This window comes from Cnephaeus nilssonii, assembly GCF_951640355.1.
Source record: "Cnephaeus nilssonii genome assembly, chromosome: 19".
Lineage (NCBI taxonomy): Eukaryota > Metazoa > Chordata > Mammalia > Chiroptera > Vespertilionidae > Cnephaeus > Cnephaeus nilssonii.
In genome coordinates, this window is record NC_137090.1 from 28,944,979 (window position 1) to 28,963,727 (window position 18,749).

Consider the following 18,749-nt stretch of genomic DNA (forward strand, 5'->3'; position numbering starts at 1 on the left):
ACATTTAAAAAGTGCAGGCAATAAAGTAGAACAAGTGGAGCATAGTGTGAAAAGTTCTTTGCTTTGTGTTTTTGATTGGTGGGGAGAAAAGGTAGTATGGTAGAATGAAAATAGACTTTGAATCATATCTATGTTGAAATTTTGGTGTAATGATTTGTTAGAAGTGTTATTTTAAGCAGTTGACTTAATCTCATAGCCTGTCGTCTTATCTATAGAATGTAGAGAATGCAGGTAAAGGGTCTGCCCAGTACACTTTAGTCACTCAGTAAATGTTAGCTTTTGTAAATCCTAATCACCATGTTTAATTTACAAAATGAGAAGATACTTATCCGCACTTCCTACTTCTAAAAATGGTCTGAAAATTTATGTTTAACTAGTATCTTTTAATTAGGAAGTTAAGTTAAACAAATAGTAAAACATCATGACTTTAATTATTCATTGATATTATGATATTTATGTTTCTCATCTTTTTCTTTTTACAAGTTGCATGATATCTCAGAATCGGAATTTCTAACTGAGGCTGAGATCATTTGTGATGTTGTATGCCTCGTATATGATGTCAGTAATCCCAAATCCTTTGAATACTGTGCCAGGATTTTTAAGGTTTGTTGCTCTTTTGGTGTATAACTCAGTTTAACTTTATATGGAGTTTAATGGAATTGTAATGTGGTGTTTTCTAACCAAGAAAATCATTTGTGGAGCTTTTAAAAAGTATATACATCTGTGTCCTGTCCCTAAAGGTTCTGGTTTTGTTCTGAGGTGGTAGGGTACCAGACATCTGTATATTTAAAAACATTTTTTTCCATGCATGACTCTGATGTGCATATCCTGGTTAAGACCCCCTGTATCAATGGAAGGTCTTCTTGACTGTTAGGGATGCACATGGATTGTGTATTGCCAGGTCCATCATGAATAATAACAGCAAGGGGGAAAACCAGAGGCTTGAAAAGTTATTAGTCACTTTGAGATTTTAACAAGATTTAATTCTTTTGTACATAAAACTATATGTACAAAGGAATTCTAGCATTATTTTTAATAGCAAAAAACTAGAAATTGGGGGTAAAGAGGAGAGATCAACCAAAGGACTTGTGTGCATGCATATGAGCCTAACCAGTGGTTAAGGTCAACAGGGGAGTGGGGGTATGCATGGGGAGGGGTGTGGGATGGGAATGGGGGGGATGAGGACAAATATGTGATACCTTAATCAATAAAGAAATTAATAATAAAAAAATAAACTAGAAATAATTTAGATGTCTAAGAATAGGAGAGGATACTTTACCAAATTAAGATAAAATAACCCAGTGGTCTATTAAACAGCCATTAAAAACAATGGTTTTGAATTCTGAAAACATGGGAGATTCGGTATTATATATTTTTAAATGTTTATATCCAGCATGACGGCCACTATATAAACATGTAGTATATAAATGCATGTGCTTAAGGACTGAAGGTAGCCCTAGCCGGTTTGGCTCAGTGGATAGAGCGTCGACCTTCGGACTGAAGGGTCCTGGGTTCAATTCCGGCCAAGGGCACACGCCCAGGTTGCGGGCTTGATCCCCAGTGTGGGGCGTGCAAGAGGCAGCCAATCAATGATTCTTTCTCATCATTCATGTTTCTATCTCTCCCTCTCCCTTCCTCTTTGAAGTCAATAAAAAAAAAATTATTTTTTTTTTTAAAGGACTGAAGGTAATACGAAAAAAGAAAATAGTGTGCTTTAGGATAGAGGACTTTATATGGATTTCTTTTTATTTCAAAATATGTCTTTTTCATTTAAAAAAATTTCAAATTCGATTAATCTGAAGAAGCATTACAGGTTTATATTGTTACCAGCATTAGAAAAGTGGCCCTGGTCATATTACGAGACTGACCTGGACCACTATTGTTGCTTTGCCTATCCAGAGAAAAATTTTAGTATACATTTAATTAAACAGAGTAATTTTTGAACTTGTCATCAGATTTTTGTTTCATTTTTTTATTCCACAGCAACACTTTATGGACAGCAGAATACCTTGCTTAATCATAGCTGCAAAGTCAGACCTGCATGAAGTTAAACAAGAATATAGTATTTCACCTGCTGATTTCTGCAGGAAACACAAAATGCCTCCACCACAAGCCTTCACTTGCAATACCACTGAGGCACCCAGTAAAGATATCTTTGTTAAATTGACAACAATGGCCATGTACCCGTAAGTACTTACTCTGCCATCATTTTCATGTTGCATGGTTCATAACGACATTGCATGATGCCATTATTAGCCATGAGGATGGAACCTTTGTCCATAGAAGTTGTTCAGCAACAGAAAGATTATAATGAGAAGGTACAAATTTGAGAAAATGCAAGTTTGGTTTGGGTGCCATAATAAATTTATATGAACAGTGCTGACAGTATTTGAATATATTTGAGCATGCTGTAACTATCTTAATAGGGTAGTATAATAAAACTAAGCTCCCCACCCAGCATTAAAAAACAACAGTCTTACTGTAATAAAGTGGGGTTGGCACATGTTGCTTTATGCTTGTAAGGTATTTCCATATGAACAGAAAGTTCATTTTTATATTTTTCTGTTGATTAATTGACCTTGAGTGTATGAGGGATACTAAAATCTTTTATGAAATTAAATTATGGGTATGTTTGAGTTCAGGATATGATGTCTTTTTTAAGTGCTCTAAAAAGTAGTTATAATTGGAATTCCTGCTATATAAATGTTTTACATTGTGTTATACCACATTTATGTACATTTATTGTATATCTATACATGCATATGCACAAGCACATAACTGTGGTCACCTTCATAGTTTACTAACTGCCTTAAAATTGCATGGTTCTTAATGGCATTCTCCTCGAGCACTATGTATAAATTCTGTTTTGTAACAAGATAGTTTTCAGGCAGTGCGTTTCTCGGGACTTTATAGTTTATTCTATTTATAATTATGTTATTCTCTAAATTATTATTCTTATGAAAACTACAGTATGAAAGAGTAATCAAACATTGCTATAAGCTGAATTTTTTTCAGAAAGTTGTTCATTTGTTACAGAATTTTCAAGTCAGAGTTAACTTTACTGCTATTCCATTAACTAATTAATACTTTCTAAAAAATGCAGTAAACCCTTGCAGTTCTATTTATGTTGGAAGACAAGTCATTTCTATTACTATAAGATAAGCACAGCCTTATTTATGTTTTACCTTTGCTTTAAAACTCTCATATATGTATCTACAGAGAGGATCATTACAGAGACAGACTCTCCCGAGACACGGGCAACACTGATAGAATAGAGAATTTGAGAAAAGTCTGGGTCTTTCTAAAAACTGCTTTGTAAGTTACTTTTTCTTTATGGCTTCTGTGGGATTTTGTTGACATTTTCTTGTAGATGAGCAAGTCTCCTTTCTTGCCATAATTAAGATTTAGTAATTATCCAGAAACGCACTGCTTGGTCAGGCTTACTGCCTAACTGTGTATTATGGTGTCCTTTGTTTACTGTGTAAATGCACTATTTTATCTTGTAAATAACTGCACCTTTTTGATCTGTACCTTTTAATATTTTACTGCACTTTGTGTGTATGTGTGTGTGTGTATGATAAATGTACATACTTGGACACTTGTTTATATGGTTAATCCCAAACTCCTTCTCATGAAGCATCTCCCTGTTGCTAAGCATACTTTGCACCCTTCCTTTTTGGTGGGTGGAGCCGGTGTATGTTGAACAGTCTGACTCAGTTTATAAAATAAAAGATGGATTCCAGTATGACAGCTGGCAGTGACTTAGTAGCAGTGATATGTTCATCATCACAAGTCAAGTTTTGAATTAATTCTTGTTTTTCTTCATGTTGGGAATTAGGCATTATTGGGATGCTGCTAAATCTTCACAACCATGCCACTGTGCCCTGTGGTCTCATCCGATCTCACAAGCTAAGCCAACTCAGATTGGGCCAGTCCTTTGACTGAGAAGCCTTTCAAAAATGTTCATGTGTTACAGGAAGTGATGGCATTGATTCATCAGGTGGTGCTCTTCTGTGGGGGTTCTGCACCAGTACCTCTTCAGGGTAGTGTGATTCAGGCTTTGTGTGTCTGATGGCTCTGACCACTGAGCAGTCATTGGAGACCCCCTACTTCGGTTGTTAGGGCGGAGGTGAAATGGGTTGCCCCATGTGCCTGTACCAACTAGTACAACTCCACTCAACCAGAAAGGAATCAGAAAGCCTCCCTAAATTTCATATCTAATACCAGTTGGATCATTGTTGATTTTGATATCCTTACCCAGAATTTCATAGTAGCAGATGAAATTAACCCTATATTTTGTTCAAGATGAAGCTCTTTGATTTCCTTTGGGAATCAAGGTGCTTGATATTTCAAAGATGATGTTCATATCTCCTCAGGGTTTGAAAATACTCGTCTTTTGATTTTTGTGTGTATTTGTCACTCTTCTTCTTCCTGGTTTTCAGGCATGTGTGTATGCTGAGGGAAGAGGAGGAGGAGGAGGGAATGATTATTTAAATGTTAGTAAATTTTGTCCGTTTGGTGGGTGCTATGGCTTACTCAGTTTTTCTTTTTAATTTAGATGAGGGTGCCAGCTATTGCTGTGCATATTTATTCCACTAAAACTCCTGTAATAATAAGTCCATCTCCCTTGTCCTTAGATTTTCTATAGGGAGGGAGGCGGGAGCTATAGCTGTTTACTATATTTTTTATATACGTGGAATTCTGCACAACTTTAGCATGCCCCACACTATCCTTTTCCTTAGTGTTGCTTATGCCTAAATTTTTTTTAAGTTGGCACACCCTGACGTGTGCCATATTTGTAAGTAAGAACTCAACTCCTGTCCTTCTGTGTGTTTTCGCAGCCATGCCCGGTTACGCTGTATGTGCACCTGCAACAGGTGTACGTTTTGCATCTGTCAGAACTTCCTCAACTCAGACTTGCTGCAATCTATAAAGAACAAAATCTTCACTGCAATTCTTAACAGGTTCTTAACTTTATTTACTGGGTACCAGGCATTCTGTTAAAATACAAAAGGAAATAGTGGATAACTATTTATTACACTGATACTTACTTACAAAGACAATGAGCTGACTGATGCCCAGCTAACTTCCATTAAAATTCTCACCGTGGTGACAGTATTTAGATTTGGAATCATTCTTAGTAATGTCTCTAAATTCATAGATATATTTAGGGGACTATAAAATTTTAGTTTTTTGGTTTTTTTTCATTAAGGAAGCTAAAGTATCTTTCATATTAGAGGATAATATGTATAAGGAAGTTAAAAGCTTTTGGCTGAGAGTTGTAGAAATAGATTAGGACATTCATAGTAAGGAAAAGACACATTGATCCCAAGTGTTAATAATGTATTTAGCATACATTCAAATAATACAATTTATTAAACCCATACCAATGTGAACAATATCTTGGATTTGAACAAATTATCTATTTTAAGTGCCTGGAATGTTTATTTGAAAGAGCATCATTTTTGGAAATGAGGATAGTAACCAACTTTAAGGATTCAAAGGAATATGGAAAAGAAAAAGCTTTATAGTACTAGTTTTTGAGGTCTTTATAATTGAGTCCAAAACATGACATATGCCTAGAAAGTAATATGCTTTGAAAAAATGAAAGAAAAGTAGGATATATACATTCCCTCAAAGCAATGAACTTGGGAGGTTATATTCTTATTCTGGTCATGCTACCTTTGTTCAGATTTAGTTTACATTTTGTGAGCATTTAAGAGCCTATGTAATATTAATTTGTATCTAATGTTAAATTTTTATGTGTCTGAGGATGAATTAGGATTTTGAACTCATTCAAATGTCATTGGGAACTGGCCTTGATTAAGACAGATGATCAAGCTCAGTAGTCTTTGATGAGAAATGGGTCAGTTATTTTGTTTACCATTGGACTCTCGCTGAGGGCTCGGCTCTGACTGTACCAGATGAGCAGGATAGTTTGTGTCTACTAGCAATATAGTAGGTGTGGCTATGAAACAGGGAGACTGTAGCTTATGAGAGCCAGAAACGGACTTTGAAATCTTTCAAAATGAGCTTTGGGGAGGCTTTGAGCCCTAGCAGCTCTGGAATAAGAATGCAGCCATCTCAGGTGCCTGGTTTGAAGGGATCCACACCCATTTGGTGGTCAAGCTCTGCCTCTGTCCTGTGAATGGCACCTCCTAAAGTAGCGGTGCAGATTCTCTCATGGCGCCTGTCTGAGAAACTGCAGGCTAGTTCAAACCACAACGTTCAGGAGCTCTGATTTGGACATGGTAGAGTTGGAAGGGATTCTAATATTCTTCTGACCTAACCTCCCATTAGGATGCCTTTCTGCAAGTCTTCCGGAGAGAGTGCTATTTGTCTGCTGGTGGCTTTCCTCATTGGAGAGGGTTTTTTGCTTTTTATTTTATTTTATTTTTAACTAAAATTATTTCCCTATAACTTTCTTTCCTTTAGTTTTAGTTCTGCCCTTTAGAACAACATACGACTATTCTACTCCCTCTTCAACATAGCAATCCTTCAGACATTTGAAGACGACCATCATGTCTCCCCTAATTTTCTCTTCTCCAGGTAGAACATCCCCATTTCTTTCAGCCTTTTCTTAAATTAGATGGTTTAGTGACTTCATCATTCCTGGTTGTCCTCATCTCAAAGCCCCTTAGGTTTTTTAGAATACCTCCTAAAAGGTGCCACTGGAATGGAGACCAGTGCTCCAGGTGTGACCTGACTAGTCCAGAACAGTGGTCAGTTGTGTGCCATGGTTAGGACAGCACCTGTCTATTGCATGAGTTAAGGTTTTAGCAGCCCCATCCCACTGTTGATGCATTTTAATCTTGGGGTTAATTGAAATCAGATTTTTTTTTCCATATGGCGTGCTATTAAGGCAGTGTCCCCTCCTCTCTAATTGTGTATTTGCCATTTTTAGTTGACTCTTTGAATCTAATTGCAGATACATATGTATCTCTATTAAATGTCATATTCTTTTTTATCCATTTGTTCTAGCTCAGTCATTTCAAACATTATTTTGTCATTTGTCCCATTATATATCTCTCTCAACATTGTGTTATTTGCAAATTTTGTAGATATGTCTTCTTTATCTTTCCAGTTGTTGATAAAAAATAATGTCCAATACCCAGAGATTGGAGAGAGAGCTAAAAAAAAAAGCATGCAAGCCCTATAGCACTCCACTAGAGGACTCTTCTCAGTGACATGGGTTCAGAATTCTTGGGGAAAGATTATTTTTGGAGTTAAAAATATTTTATTATCCAGTCTATAGTTTATCTTATGAGAGATTTCATGGAGGGCTTTTTAAAAATAAACATATACTCTCTACCACATTCCTCTCATCTACCAGCATGGTGATTTTATCTAAATAGGAAGTGACATCTTTTTGGTGTTTTATTCTTGGTGAACCACCTTGGCACCTAGTAATTGCTGATCACAAACCATCTATTTTATTTATTCTAGAAATCCTTGATTGTCCAGAATTGCAGATTAATTTATTGTCTGCACCTTAATGACAATTTTATTCTTAGATCAGTTTAGTCAGCTTCCAAATGAAATAGGTTGGGTGTGCATTATTGGATAAACTTGCTCATAGTATATTACTCTATATAGTGATCCTCGAGCAGAAATCAGTACATTTTGTCATATTTATTTATAAACTAGAAATAATTTAATGGTAATATTGAGATACATCACTGATATCTGATAATCAAGAATGGAAGGAATGGAAAAGAAGAGGAGGAAAACCTTTAAAGAACTCCTTCCTGATCCCTGGTAGTATTTCAATAATTTATTTCACAGAAGTACAGTGGAAATTTAAAAGTTGTATATTAAAGTCTCTTCTAGTTTACAAAAGGATACAAATCAAGTTGGTGGGAGTGGAGGCCCAAATTAAATGCCTGCAGGATCTGGATAGAAAATGTAAATGAATGAAGGTGGCTAGTTTAAGAACTAAGAGAGGTGGGGACTGTGAGTGCCCTGTCTAAAAGAGGCCCCACAACTCAGCTCTGGACTTTTGTTATTGCACAGACTTGGTGTTGCCAGGTGTTCTGATTCTATGAGACTAGAAATCAGGGTTTTTATGTGAAATTTTCTGTTATTTAAATAGTAAATTTTAAAAGTACAAATCAGAAAAAACAAAACCTGTTTACAGGCCACCAGTTTGCAACCTCAGTCTTAAGATAGGACTTACAATTGTAAAAATGTAGGTATACACACAACAAAGTACACCTAAGAAATGAAAATGCCTTTTAACCCTTCTTCCCCATCCCCATTTTACTCCTTTCTCGTAAAAAAATCGAAAAAGTTGCCGGGCAATGGGGTGAGAATGGAGTCACCTTATCCCAGTATTTCTCAGGTTTTGGCACCTTTGGTGGTTGGTCACCATTGGTTTGCCAGGCTAGGTATATCTTAATGTTACATAATGATTCATTGAATACAAGTCATTTAAGAATTTTTCACTGTAATTTAGTAGGGATTCTCACTCAATACTAACTCTTAAGTCTTTGGTTTTATAACTCTGCCATGCCAGGTTTTTTATTTAGAACCTGAAAAGAACAGTTTTAAATTTTTGATTTAAGCAAAAAGTTTCATCAAATTTCTGCAAAGAAATTGATAGACAAATATTGGTACATATAGGTTGATCTCAAGTTAGCACAGTTTTATTGTGCATATAAAAATTTCGATCCCTGCCCTGACCGGTTTGGCTCAGTGGATAGAGCATCGGCCTGCGGACTGAAGGGTCCCAGGTTCGATTCCGGTCAAGGGCTTGTACCTTGGTTGCGGGCACATCCCCAGTAGGAGGTGTGCAAGAGGCAGCTGATCGATGTTTCTCTCTCATCGATGTTTCTAACTCTATCACTCTCCCTTCCTCTCTGTAAAAAATCAATAAAATATGTTTGTTTGTTTTTTAAATTTCTATCCCTGAACTAGAAATAACTTCCAGAGATAATGCATGTTTGAGACCACATACTCCCTTTATCTCAAACCCCTCCTTTTGATTTATTTATTTAAATACTTAATTTAAGTACCTGCTTTGGAGAGGATCTGCTGTGAGCTGGGGCAAAATATGAAGATGAAGAAAATAATGGACCTACCTTTAAGTACCTTTCTAAATATTATGTTGTTCAAAATTTTTTTTCTTTAAACTTTGGTTACGTAGTCTCATGCCAAAAAAGGAAGTGCTGGAACCTCTTTTTTTACCAATTTAATTGAATGTATAGTGATTTCAACATTTGAGACAAGTGTTAAACTATGTGTTTGACATGTAACTTGGGTAATTACAGGCTCACCCTTCAGATGTGGATAAATTTATGTTTTCCTATAGAATAATTTATGAATAACTAGAATTATTTTGATTTAAATACATTTGGAGCATGATTAATGTGGTCAGATTAGTTTAATCTTTGGTAATGCTTTCATATCAGTGTAAATCATGTTACTGGGGGAAAATATCTTTTGATTATATTTTTATTTTTAAATACCTTTTTAAGTATTAAAATGATTATGTAGGGGTGAGCTTGATTGTTGGTTTGAACTACCCAGGATTTTAGTTTATTATTTTTCTGACTTCAGACACTCCTACTTTGTATGAAGATGTTACTATACTATAGAGTGCTCTGAACTTTAATTTGTTCCTTCCTTAGGTGTTCATTTTCATTTGTTTGTCGGTGCCATTTAGTCATTTTTTAACTCCTCTCAATCCTTTTCCCAGGTAGTTTTCTGTGTATACCCACTCATCCTACCCTATAATTCAACCAAAATGGTTTATTTTACAGTTTATTATTTTGGTGAGATTTTCTTTGATATTTACTTTGGATTTAGGATTTCTTTTATTCCATTTTATTATTTGCACCAGCCATCTAAATTATTTGTTCATGTTACTTCTTTTTAAAAATATATATATTTTTATTGATTTTAGAGAGGAAGGGAGAGGGAGAAAGAGATAGAAACATCAATGATGAGAGAGGATCATTGATGGGCTGCCTCCTCCTGCACGCCCCCTACTGGGGATTGAGCCCGAAATCCAGGCATGTGTCCTTGACTGGAATCGAACCAGGGACCCTTCAGTCCACAGGCCAATACTCTATTCACTGAGTCAAACCTGCTAGGGCTCATGTTACTTCCTAAGCTCAGTAGCAGCATTTTACTTTAGCAACCAAGAGGATAGTTCACACTGAGTATTTCCAGAGACTCAAAGATATGATGGACAGTCATAGCCATTGTATTTTTTGCCCTATTTTTAATATATTTTTAAAATTGGATGTATATGACACTTAAGCCATTTGTTAATGACTTACTTCATTTGCCCATATTGCTTTAGTAATCACCTAATTTCCTCTTTTACATAATTTAAAATCATTTTATTTAATGTAATAGCCCCCCCCCCCTTTTTTAAGAAATAATTTTACTTTCGTCATACCAAAATGAACTACCTTTTCATAGGATTGCTTTATGAAGAGGATAGGTTCCTAGAAATCTTAATATTGTAGAGATTCTGTTGGGGCTATAAGAATTCTTAGGATATTATGTTATAGTAGCATATTGTATGAAAGTAAGTCTGTCCTGCATTTAGTTTTATATGAAACTTCCATATTCCTTTGTATGAAAGTCCTTACAAGGCTTTTCTTTGGATTTGGATACTTATCATAGTTTAAAATTATACAGGAGATCATGTTATAGATTCTCATGAAGTAAGCTGCTACTGCATATAATTTAAAATATTTTTGCCATTTGGTTAGTATATTAAAGGGCACACAAGGTGGAGTTTGCCTAATCTAATCTTTAAGTATCAGTAGTTATATATTATGTTTCCCATGGCATATTCCCATGTACCTATGATCATCTAAATTTTTATTCTAATGCTTGGTAAAGCATTTTTTTTTTCATTGATGCACACCTATGTCCTTTTCCAAAGTGTGTTACTATTTAGGCATGCTCAGTTAACAGTTTTCTTATGACTTTTGTGTTGTACTTCATCTTCATTGGATACATACTATATTTTGATTTTTTAACCTATTTTGAGAAATATCTTATTAGAATATTCATGCCTACTAATTCAATTAGGAAAATTGTCATTATTTAAATTATTATTAACAATACAAGCATTTTTATTAGAAATATTTAAAAAATACTTCACCAGGAAGAAGCATTGAGAGAAATAAAAGCAGAGAGGTTTGGATTTTTTTTTTATGTGACTTATTAAAAACAAAACTTAATTATAGTTTTGGTGACCTCAATACAGTTTTTAACTTGGGCTAGGTAATTGAAATAGCAAAAAGCTATATATGATACGTATGAACCCTAGTAACTTTAGGTTACATGCATGACCATTGTATAGGCTGTTTCAAAGTATTAACTTGAAACTTCATACCTGAGATACATAGATGGATAGAATTATAAAATTAGAAGATCATTCACATTAGTGCATTTGTACACCTCTGAGTTGTGTTTGGAAAGGATAAAATGATGAGTGACAAAAATTAAAAATAGGAAATTCAAATTTGTTTCTGACAAGCTTTAGGGGAGGCCTGATAAAAAGTCTGGGTAGAACTACTCTTCCTACAGTCTCTTAGCTTTGTCGCTTTTCCGTATGTTCTACTATACTTTTCTGTCCTCTGCATAATAGCTTGCAACCCAAGACATGGTTAATCGATATCTGGATCTCACTGAATACTCCCCCTTCCACACATTCTAATTTTTGCAGATTTTTAGATCTCTTTAATATAGTTTCCATATCCCAGATATATAGTCCTGTGACACATAATAAAAAAATTAAACATATCCTATTTGAGAGTAGCTAAAATGGGTTTAATGCCATTGAACCCTTTGGGATTTGATTATTTTATGTTTTGAAATATTGCAGTTGATAACATTCCCTTTTTTTATTATTTGTTCAATACATTTAACCAATAAAGATTTTGAGTCATGTTCTTATATTTACCATAAATTGCAGAGTTAATCAAAAGCATCTTGTATGCCTGCTTTAAGGCATTCTGTGCAGAAGTAGTTGGGAATTTTGGTCACTCTGTTATATGCCTGGTGTGACTCTTCACAAAGAGAATTCTTTTTTTTTTTTTTTTTTTTTTTTTTTAATCCTCAAGGATATTTTTTCCATTGATCTTTTAGAGAGAGTGGGAGAGAGAGGGAAAGACAGAGAGAAACATCAATGTGAGAGATACACATCAATTGGTTGCCTCCTGCACGTGCCCCAACCAGGGCCTGGGCTAGAGAGGAGCCTTCAACCAAGGTACATGCCATTGGCCGGAATCAAACCCAGGACCCTTTGGTCCGCAGGCCGACACTCTGTCCACTGAGCCAAACCGGCTAGGGCCACAAAGAAAATTCTTAATTTAACTCTTTATTGCCTGAATTTTGAAACATTTCCTTCTCTCTGCCTTATTAAGTAGCAGCCTTAATAATACCCAAGCCCAAATATAGTGATCGGCTCCCACATCTGTGTCAAGAAGTGTTTGTCATCTGATGGACATATGTGCCTTCAGCACTTCTCAGACACAAAGCCAGCATCCGCCTACGAACTTGAAAGCTCTAATAAAGCTTAAATTGATTGATTAAGGTTATATTTCAGCAGTTAGTCATCATTTCTTATGTTATGAAAGAGATACTGCTAAACTAAATTATCTTATTCCAAATAGAGTAGGAAAATGTAATGATTCTGGCATAGCAATAGATTTAAAAAAGAACCTTTATACACACACTTGCACACACACACTTTTTAACCCTGTAATATTCATCTTGGGAAACTATCTTAAGGAAACTATTCTAAATAGAGAGAGAAGTCTTATATATAAAGTTATTCATCACTTTAGTTATAGTCACCAGTAAATCAAGAATAGCCACCATTAGGATAATGGAATATAATGTAGCTATTTAAAACTGTGTTTCTATAATATATGGGAAAGTCCTTACATACTAGTTTTTAAAAGAATATAAAATTATATAAATTATACACATTGTGTTTGCAGCTGTGTAAGAAATACATAGAGCCTGGCCGGCGTGGCCCAGTGGTTGAGTCTCGATCTATGAACCAGGAGGTCACGGTTCGATTCCCGGACAGGGCATATGCCCAGGTTGCAAGCTCGATCCCCAGTGCGGAGTGTGCAAGAGGCAGCTGATCAATGATTCTCTTTCATCGTTGTTTCTCTCTCTCCCTCTCCCTTCCTCTCTGAAATCAATAAAAATATTTTTTTTAATAAATACATAGAAAAAGTCTAAAAAGAAATGCCCCAAATTTTAATTAGTTGCCTTAGGTGATAGGACTGTCGGTGATTTTTTTCCCCTACTTTATTTTTCACATGTCTTAAAATGAGCATATATTACCTTTTTAATACTAAAATACTTTAAGAAGAAAGAAAAAATATGCAATAAGATACTATATGTTATAATTCTAAGATGATATTTTATGTGAGTCATTTTGAAAGAATTATACTTTGGAATTATGGAAGAATTATTTTTGCTTGAATTTAGAAATGAATTGGGAGGCAGCTTTATGAAACTGTTATTCTGCTTCTACTTGAGACCTAAAATGAGAAGCATGACTCAGTTCTTAATACTTATGAAATACAATTAAGATGGCACTCTTCTTTTTTGTTTGTTTTTTCATATGTTAATCCTCACCTAAGGATATATTTTTCATTGATGAGAGAGAGAGAGAGAGAGAGAGAGAGAGAGAGAGAGAGAGAGAGAGAGAGAGAGAGAATGAATCATCAATGTGAGAGAAAAATCATCCATCGGTTGCCTCACGTACACACTTCGACCAGGGATCAAACCTGTGACCCTTCAGTTCACAGGGTGACACTAACCATTGAGCACGCCAGCCAGTGCAAGATGGCCCTATTCTTTATTCAGATGTTTCAGTTACCTAAGCAACAACAAATGTGCCATCCATTAGAAATGCTTTCTGTTCTGTAAATAGAGCCTCATTGGTGCTGCTTTTAAATGCACATGGCAAAGGCATGAAATAGTTCTCCAAGTAGCTTTTCTGTGTCTAGAAGTGTGGTTTTCCATGACTAAAAGAGCCTGAAACAACTACTGTAACATTAATGGAATCATTAAAATATATTTGGAGTTAATAGTTGCCTTCAATTTTTAACTAGCTATATCTTGAGCATGTATCTATGTTGTTTGTATATAAATATGAACTGTTTTGCCTATTGAAAGTTATACTACAGCTTGGGGAAAATAATTACTATCTGAAAATGCAAAAGAAAATCAAGCAATAAAGTCAGTCAGAATACATTATTTTTTGAATGGTATTACTTTCTTAAAATACAATAAAAGGAGCTGTGTGCATAAGCTTCCATACTTGAATATTTATGAGAAATTATTTTGACTGATTTTAATGTGATTGTAGCTAGCTTTAATCCTAATCCCTTTCTCTCCCTAAGTTAAAAAATAAATGTAAAAATTTTTAGAAAAATCCTCCATCAGTGAAAATACACAAAAATCACACAGACACCAAAGCTCGAAGCAAAATCTCTAATGCATGTTTAACCTGTGTTCTCACTTTAAATTCTATTCATCTCTATTGACTTGGAATTGTAAACTTTGAAACCCTCATCATAAGATCATAACAGTTTATGAATTTGGGATGTTGGACTCAATTTTTCACAGATGTATTTTGTAGGTTTTGGTAGTCTGAAATTAGAAACATCTATAAACCTTCTGGTTAATAGTTGTTAGCCTCATTTTGAATGAATACTTATGGTCACCACATGTTGTCAGGTACTGCTTAGGGCGGCGGTTGCCAACCTTTGGACCTCACGGACCACTAGTGGTCCACGGACCACTGGTTGGTGACCACTGGCTCAGGTATTGGTTTCAAGGGCTTCCCTTAGTGTTTTGGATATACCAAGACCAGCCTCTGAGGGATATGTAAAGAACGTATATTACAGCCTTAGGTTTCCTTGCCTATTATGCGAGTGTTTAAAGAGTACATATAGATTTTTTTAAGTTTTGCAATTTGCTATAGATTACATTTATTTTAAATATAGAAAGCATAAGATGTATCATATAGGGTGGCAACTCAATTTCTGTGTGGGCTGTTTAATTGAGAGACGTTATTTTCAGTCCCCTTCTTTTGTGAGCTCTGCTGTGAACTGCAAACTGTGTGCATGTGTATAAAAGGTTAAGAGCCCGGGTAGCTGAGTGGGGTGCCATGCTGTTAGCAGACGACGAAGGCAGTATTACTCACCAGGTGCACGCCGTCAGCTCTGTTGAAGATTCCATCTTCATGGAGTCATCTCATGGTCCACTTTTTCTTGAAGCCAGGTAACATTTCCCACAAGCAGTGGGTTGTTGGCCTTGTTGGAGTTTTTCCAGCTGGAAAAACTCAAACCTAAGTAGTCTCCTCCCTAACTTTAAACAAACAAATCAATAAATAATACATTGCCTGTTGAAAGGACTAATTCGAAAGGTGGAATGAATCTGTGTTATCACGTTGCTTTGTAAAATAATAATAATGTAAGGAGTGATTTTTTTTTTTTTAATAGAAACTGGGGAGGATAAGAAACCGGAGTGCTGAGTGTTGTTTTGCCAGGGTGCCAAGCATGGAGCACTCTGGATTGTAGTATAGTCTTGTTTCCAGGAATGTTCAGATTGCATTTCGTGATAACTAATCTGACCACTCTTTGACTATTACTGAGGCACAGTAGTTTTATACAATTTCTATTCTTGGCTCTTAACTCTTTTGCATGTGTCAGTCAGTGTCTTGGTCTTTTAATGATGTATGATTTTTGCTTCAAATCTGTTTAACTTAGTTGTAAAATAACCTGAACTAGACAGTCTCTCTAAGCTCTTAATTCTACATCACCTCAATTGTGTTCACTTAACTAAAACTTCAGAGACGCTTGAATAAAATGATCCAACCTTTGCTTTAAAGCTTTATCCTCTTCATGGTAAGCTGTCATACTTGAGACTCTTGAGGGTGCTTAGCAGTGTTATTAACTGAGCATGCTCACAAACTCAGTTTGTGGTACAGGCTGTCCCTGTTCTTGTCATGCATAATATGGCTTTTTTTTTTTACATCATTTACTTTTCATTCCATCATGTTACACTATGTCCTTTAGTTGATACCATTGTCACTGCCTGTCTAACTAATACCAAGGTTTGTTTGTTTGTTTTCCTTTCTTTAATCAGCATTAACCAAATTAATGCAAACTGGTAAATCTTCCCCACCCCCTTTGCTATTTTTTGGGTAAATTTTTATGGGGCTCAATATTTCCAAAGTTGACTTTAAGCATTGCTCTTAGAAAAGTATTGTCACTTGTCGCTTAACTGCTTACAAGATAGCTTTCAATTCCTGGGGACTCAAGATTGCACATTAAGTTCCTTGAAATTGATTCTCAAAATTGTGAGATCCCAGTCTTCCCTTTCATTTTGAAGGACCATGGTGGTACTAAAAAGTGGTACATGATTTGTCTAAGTTCTCCATTTCCCATGTGAAGAAAATGTATAAAAATTTAAATGTTGTTTACTCTCAAATCGTAGTTCATTGTAAAGACAGTTATTTTTATTGATGTCCACATTGTAAGATAATGATCACCTAAGCATTGTACATGTGGCTATACTGATAAATGTTTTTGGTTAAGCATTACTGTATGCAATTAGCCTGACAAGTGTGCTAATACTTCCCTAAAAGTAGACTGTTAATACTGGTGTTTTCATACTAGTCATATTTTAAACATTAATTATATTTTCTGACTACAGGCACGTGACACAAGCTGACCTCAAGAGCTCCACGTTTTGGCTTCGAGCAAGTTTTGGTGCTACTGTTTTTGCCGTTTTGGGCTTTGCCATGTACAAAGCATTATTGAAACAGCGATGATTTAAAACAAAAAAATACTGGCCCCTACCAAAAACAAATACTTTTATGTACATTCTGAATGCTTTAAATTCTGCTAGAAATATTGGCATATTTGTACATGCAGAGTTACTTTATTAATTATTTGTAAGTCGTGCATAAGAGTATTTTAACGATAGTTGTAACTGCAGTATTGGCTAGCATATGGAAAGAAACAGCTTAACAGCCAGACTAACGTGGCTAAATTCCAGAGGCCAAAAGGGAATGTTTTGTAAATAATGTACATATTCAGGCAAGATATGGTCTCCCAAACTGAGTTCTAGAAATGATATTTCTAGATGTTTCTACATGGTATTGTTAGTGCTCAGTTGGCTCACTCTCCTAGGCTTAAGTCAGCTCAGAGATTGTATTTACTCATGGATCACTTATTTATTTCACATTTACTCAGAATGATCTTTGGGTCCTTAAGGTACCCGAGGCACAATTTACCACTTTCCCTCCGTTTCTAAAAACAAACAAGTCATTGTCAGCTTACCAGCACAACCTTCTTTCAGTCACTTGGGTAGGCCAGCCTTGAAGCTGCCCGTGCTAGCTAGACAGATGTATAGCTGAGTGTGAAGCTCGCCTTTAAGGAAGGAGGAGCTAAAGGCAATTAGAGGTGTTACCTACGCGATTATGTTGCCTCCTTTGTCAGGATGTTAAATTTTATAGCCCTTTCAATCAAATGAGAAAAAAGATTTGTATATTATCAATGTTTTTAGTTCAAATAAACAGTCACCACTACAACAATTGAATTTCCTCCCAAAGTGTAAAACATTCTACAAGGGCTGTGTCTGTCCTAGTGATTTCAGCAGCTGCATGTATCATGAAGTGTTCTATGTCTGGCTGGGATAACCTAGAAGCAGCACTTTTTTAAATGGTAAAATAAATCTAATGAATATAAACTCATGATAAACCTATTTTTTCCATCATTGACCTTTTCAAGTATTTAAATAAATAACCACTGTGTACTGTGATCCTGGGTTTTGTGTCTTACAAAGTAAATATTCCTGTATAGACGTAAGTGAAATCCTGGGCTTTCTATCTTCTTACCTTGAAAGTTACTTTTATACAAAAATATAATACTCATTAGGAAAGAAGACAAGTATGATATGTATGTATAATAGGAAATCAAAGTCTAGATCGTTGTTTTCCTCTGCACATACTTCACTTGTGTTCTTTCTACTATGATTCACATGTTTATTTTCTCCTTTAGCATGGACTTTCACCCTTTGCTCTTCTGAGAAATGTTTTCTTATAAGATCACACTTCTCTTTTTTTAAATCTTTATTATTGAAAGTATCACATAGGTCTAGGTCCTCCTTTTTCTCCCATTAACCTCCCCCAGGCCCTCACCATCCCTTTGTGTCCACAGGTTATGCATATGTGCATACAAGTTCATTGATCTCTTCCCACTCACCCTCTCCTGCCTTCCCTCTGAAGGACACACTTCTTGAGCAGCTACTAGCAGCATAATTTACTGGCTGTAACCTTGTAAATAATATGTGCCCTATGTACTTGTGTACTTCCCTGTCTCCCCTCCCCCATTTTATTCCCAACTTGAGGAAAAGTAAAATTAAGTAAAATCTGGCAACTCCTCATTTGCATTATTTTCTGAGAGAATTCCATTTACCAAATAAATTTGTCAGTTACCCAGCTTCCAATGACAGTTAATTCTTCCCTTCCAAGTCCTTCCCTGTTCAGACTAAACTATGAATATTCCTTATAAATTATTGCATTTGTGAGAAACAGGGGCAAAAAGGTAGTTTGCTAAATGGTAGAAAGTGTTGTATTATTTATTTAGATTTTTCTCTCTTAGTCTTTTTATATGAAAGTTTAAATGTCCGATTCACAGAAGACAGGCAGGCAGTGCCCTAGGTCTCCCCTGCAGCTCCTGACAGGTCTC

General features: G+C 35.5%; 1 protein-coding gene across 8 annotated transcripts in view; it reads left to right on the forward strand.

Annotated features, from left to right (window-relative positions):
• RHOT1 (ras homolog family member T1) overlaps nt 1-18,445 on the forward strand; it is a 61,265-nt gene extending 42,820 nt beyond the window's left edge. The window contains exons 17-22 of one of the 8 annotated variants that reach the window (XM_079799207.1): nt 484-603; nt 1,984-2,186; nt 3,220-3,315; nt 4,842-4,964; nt 15,130-15,273; nt 16,711-18,445. In XM_079799207.1, coding sequence (XP_079655333.1) covers nt 484-603; nt 1,984-2,186; nt 3,220-3,315; nt 4,842-4,964; nt 15,130-15,273; nt 16,711-16,828 — 804 coding nt within the window. In that variant the 3' untranslated portion in view covers nt 16,829-18,445. The remainder of the gene's footprint in view (nt 1-483; nt 604-1,983; nt 2,187-3,219; nt 3,316-4,841; nt 4,965-15,129; nt 15,274-16,710) is intronic. The other 7 variants (XM_079799210.1, XM_079799209.1, XM_079799208.1 and 4 more) reach the window with 7 other exon arrangements.
• Nucleotides 18,446-18,749: the final 304 nt, after the last annotated feature.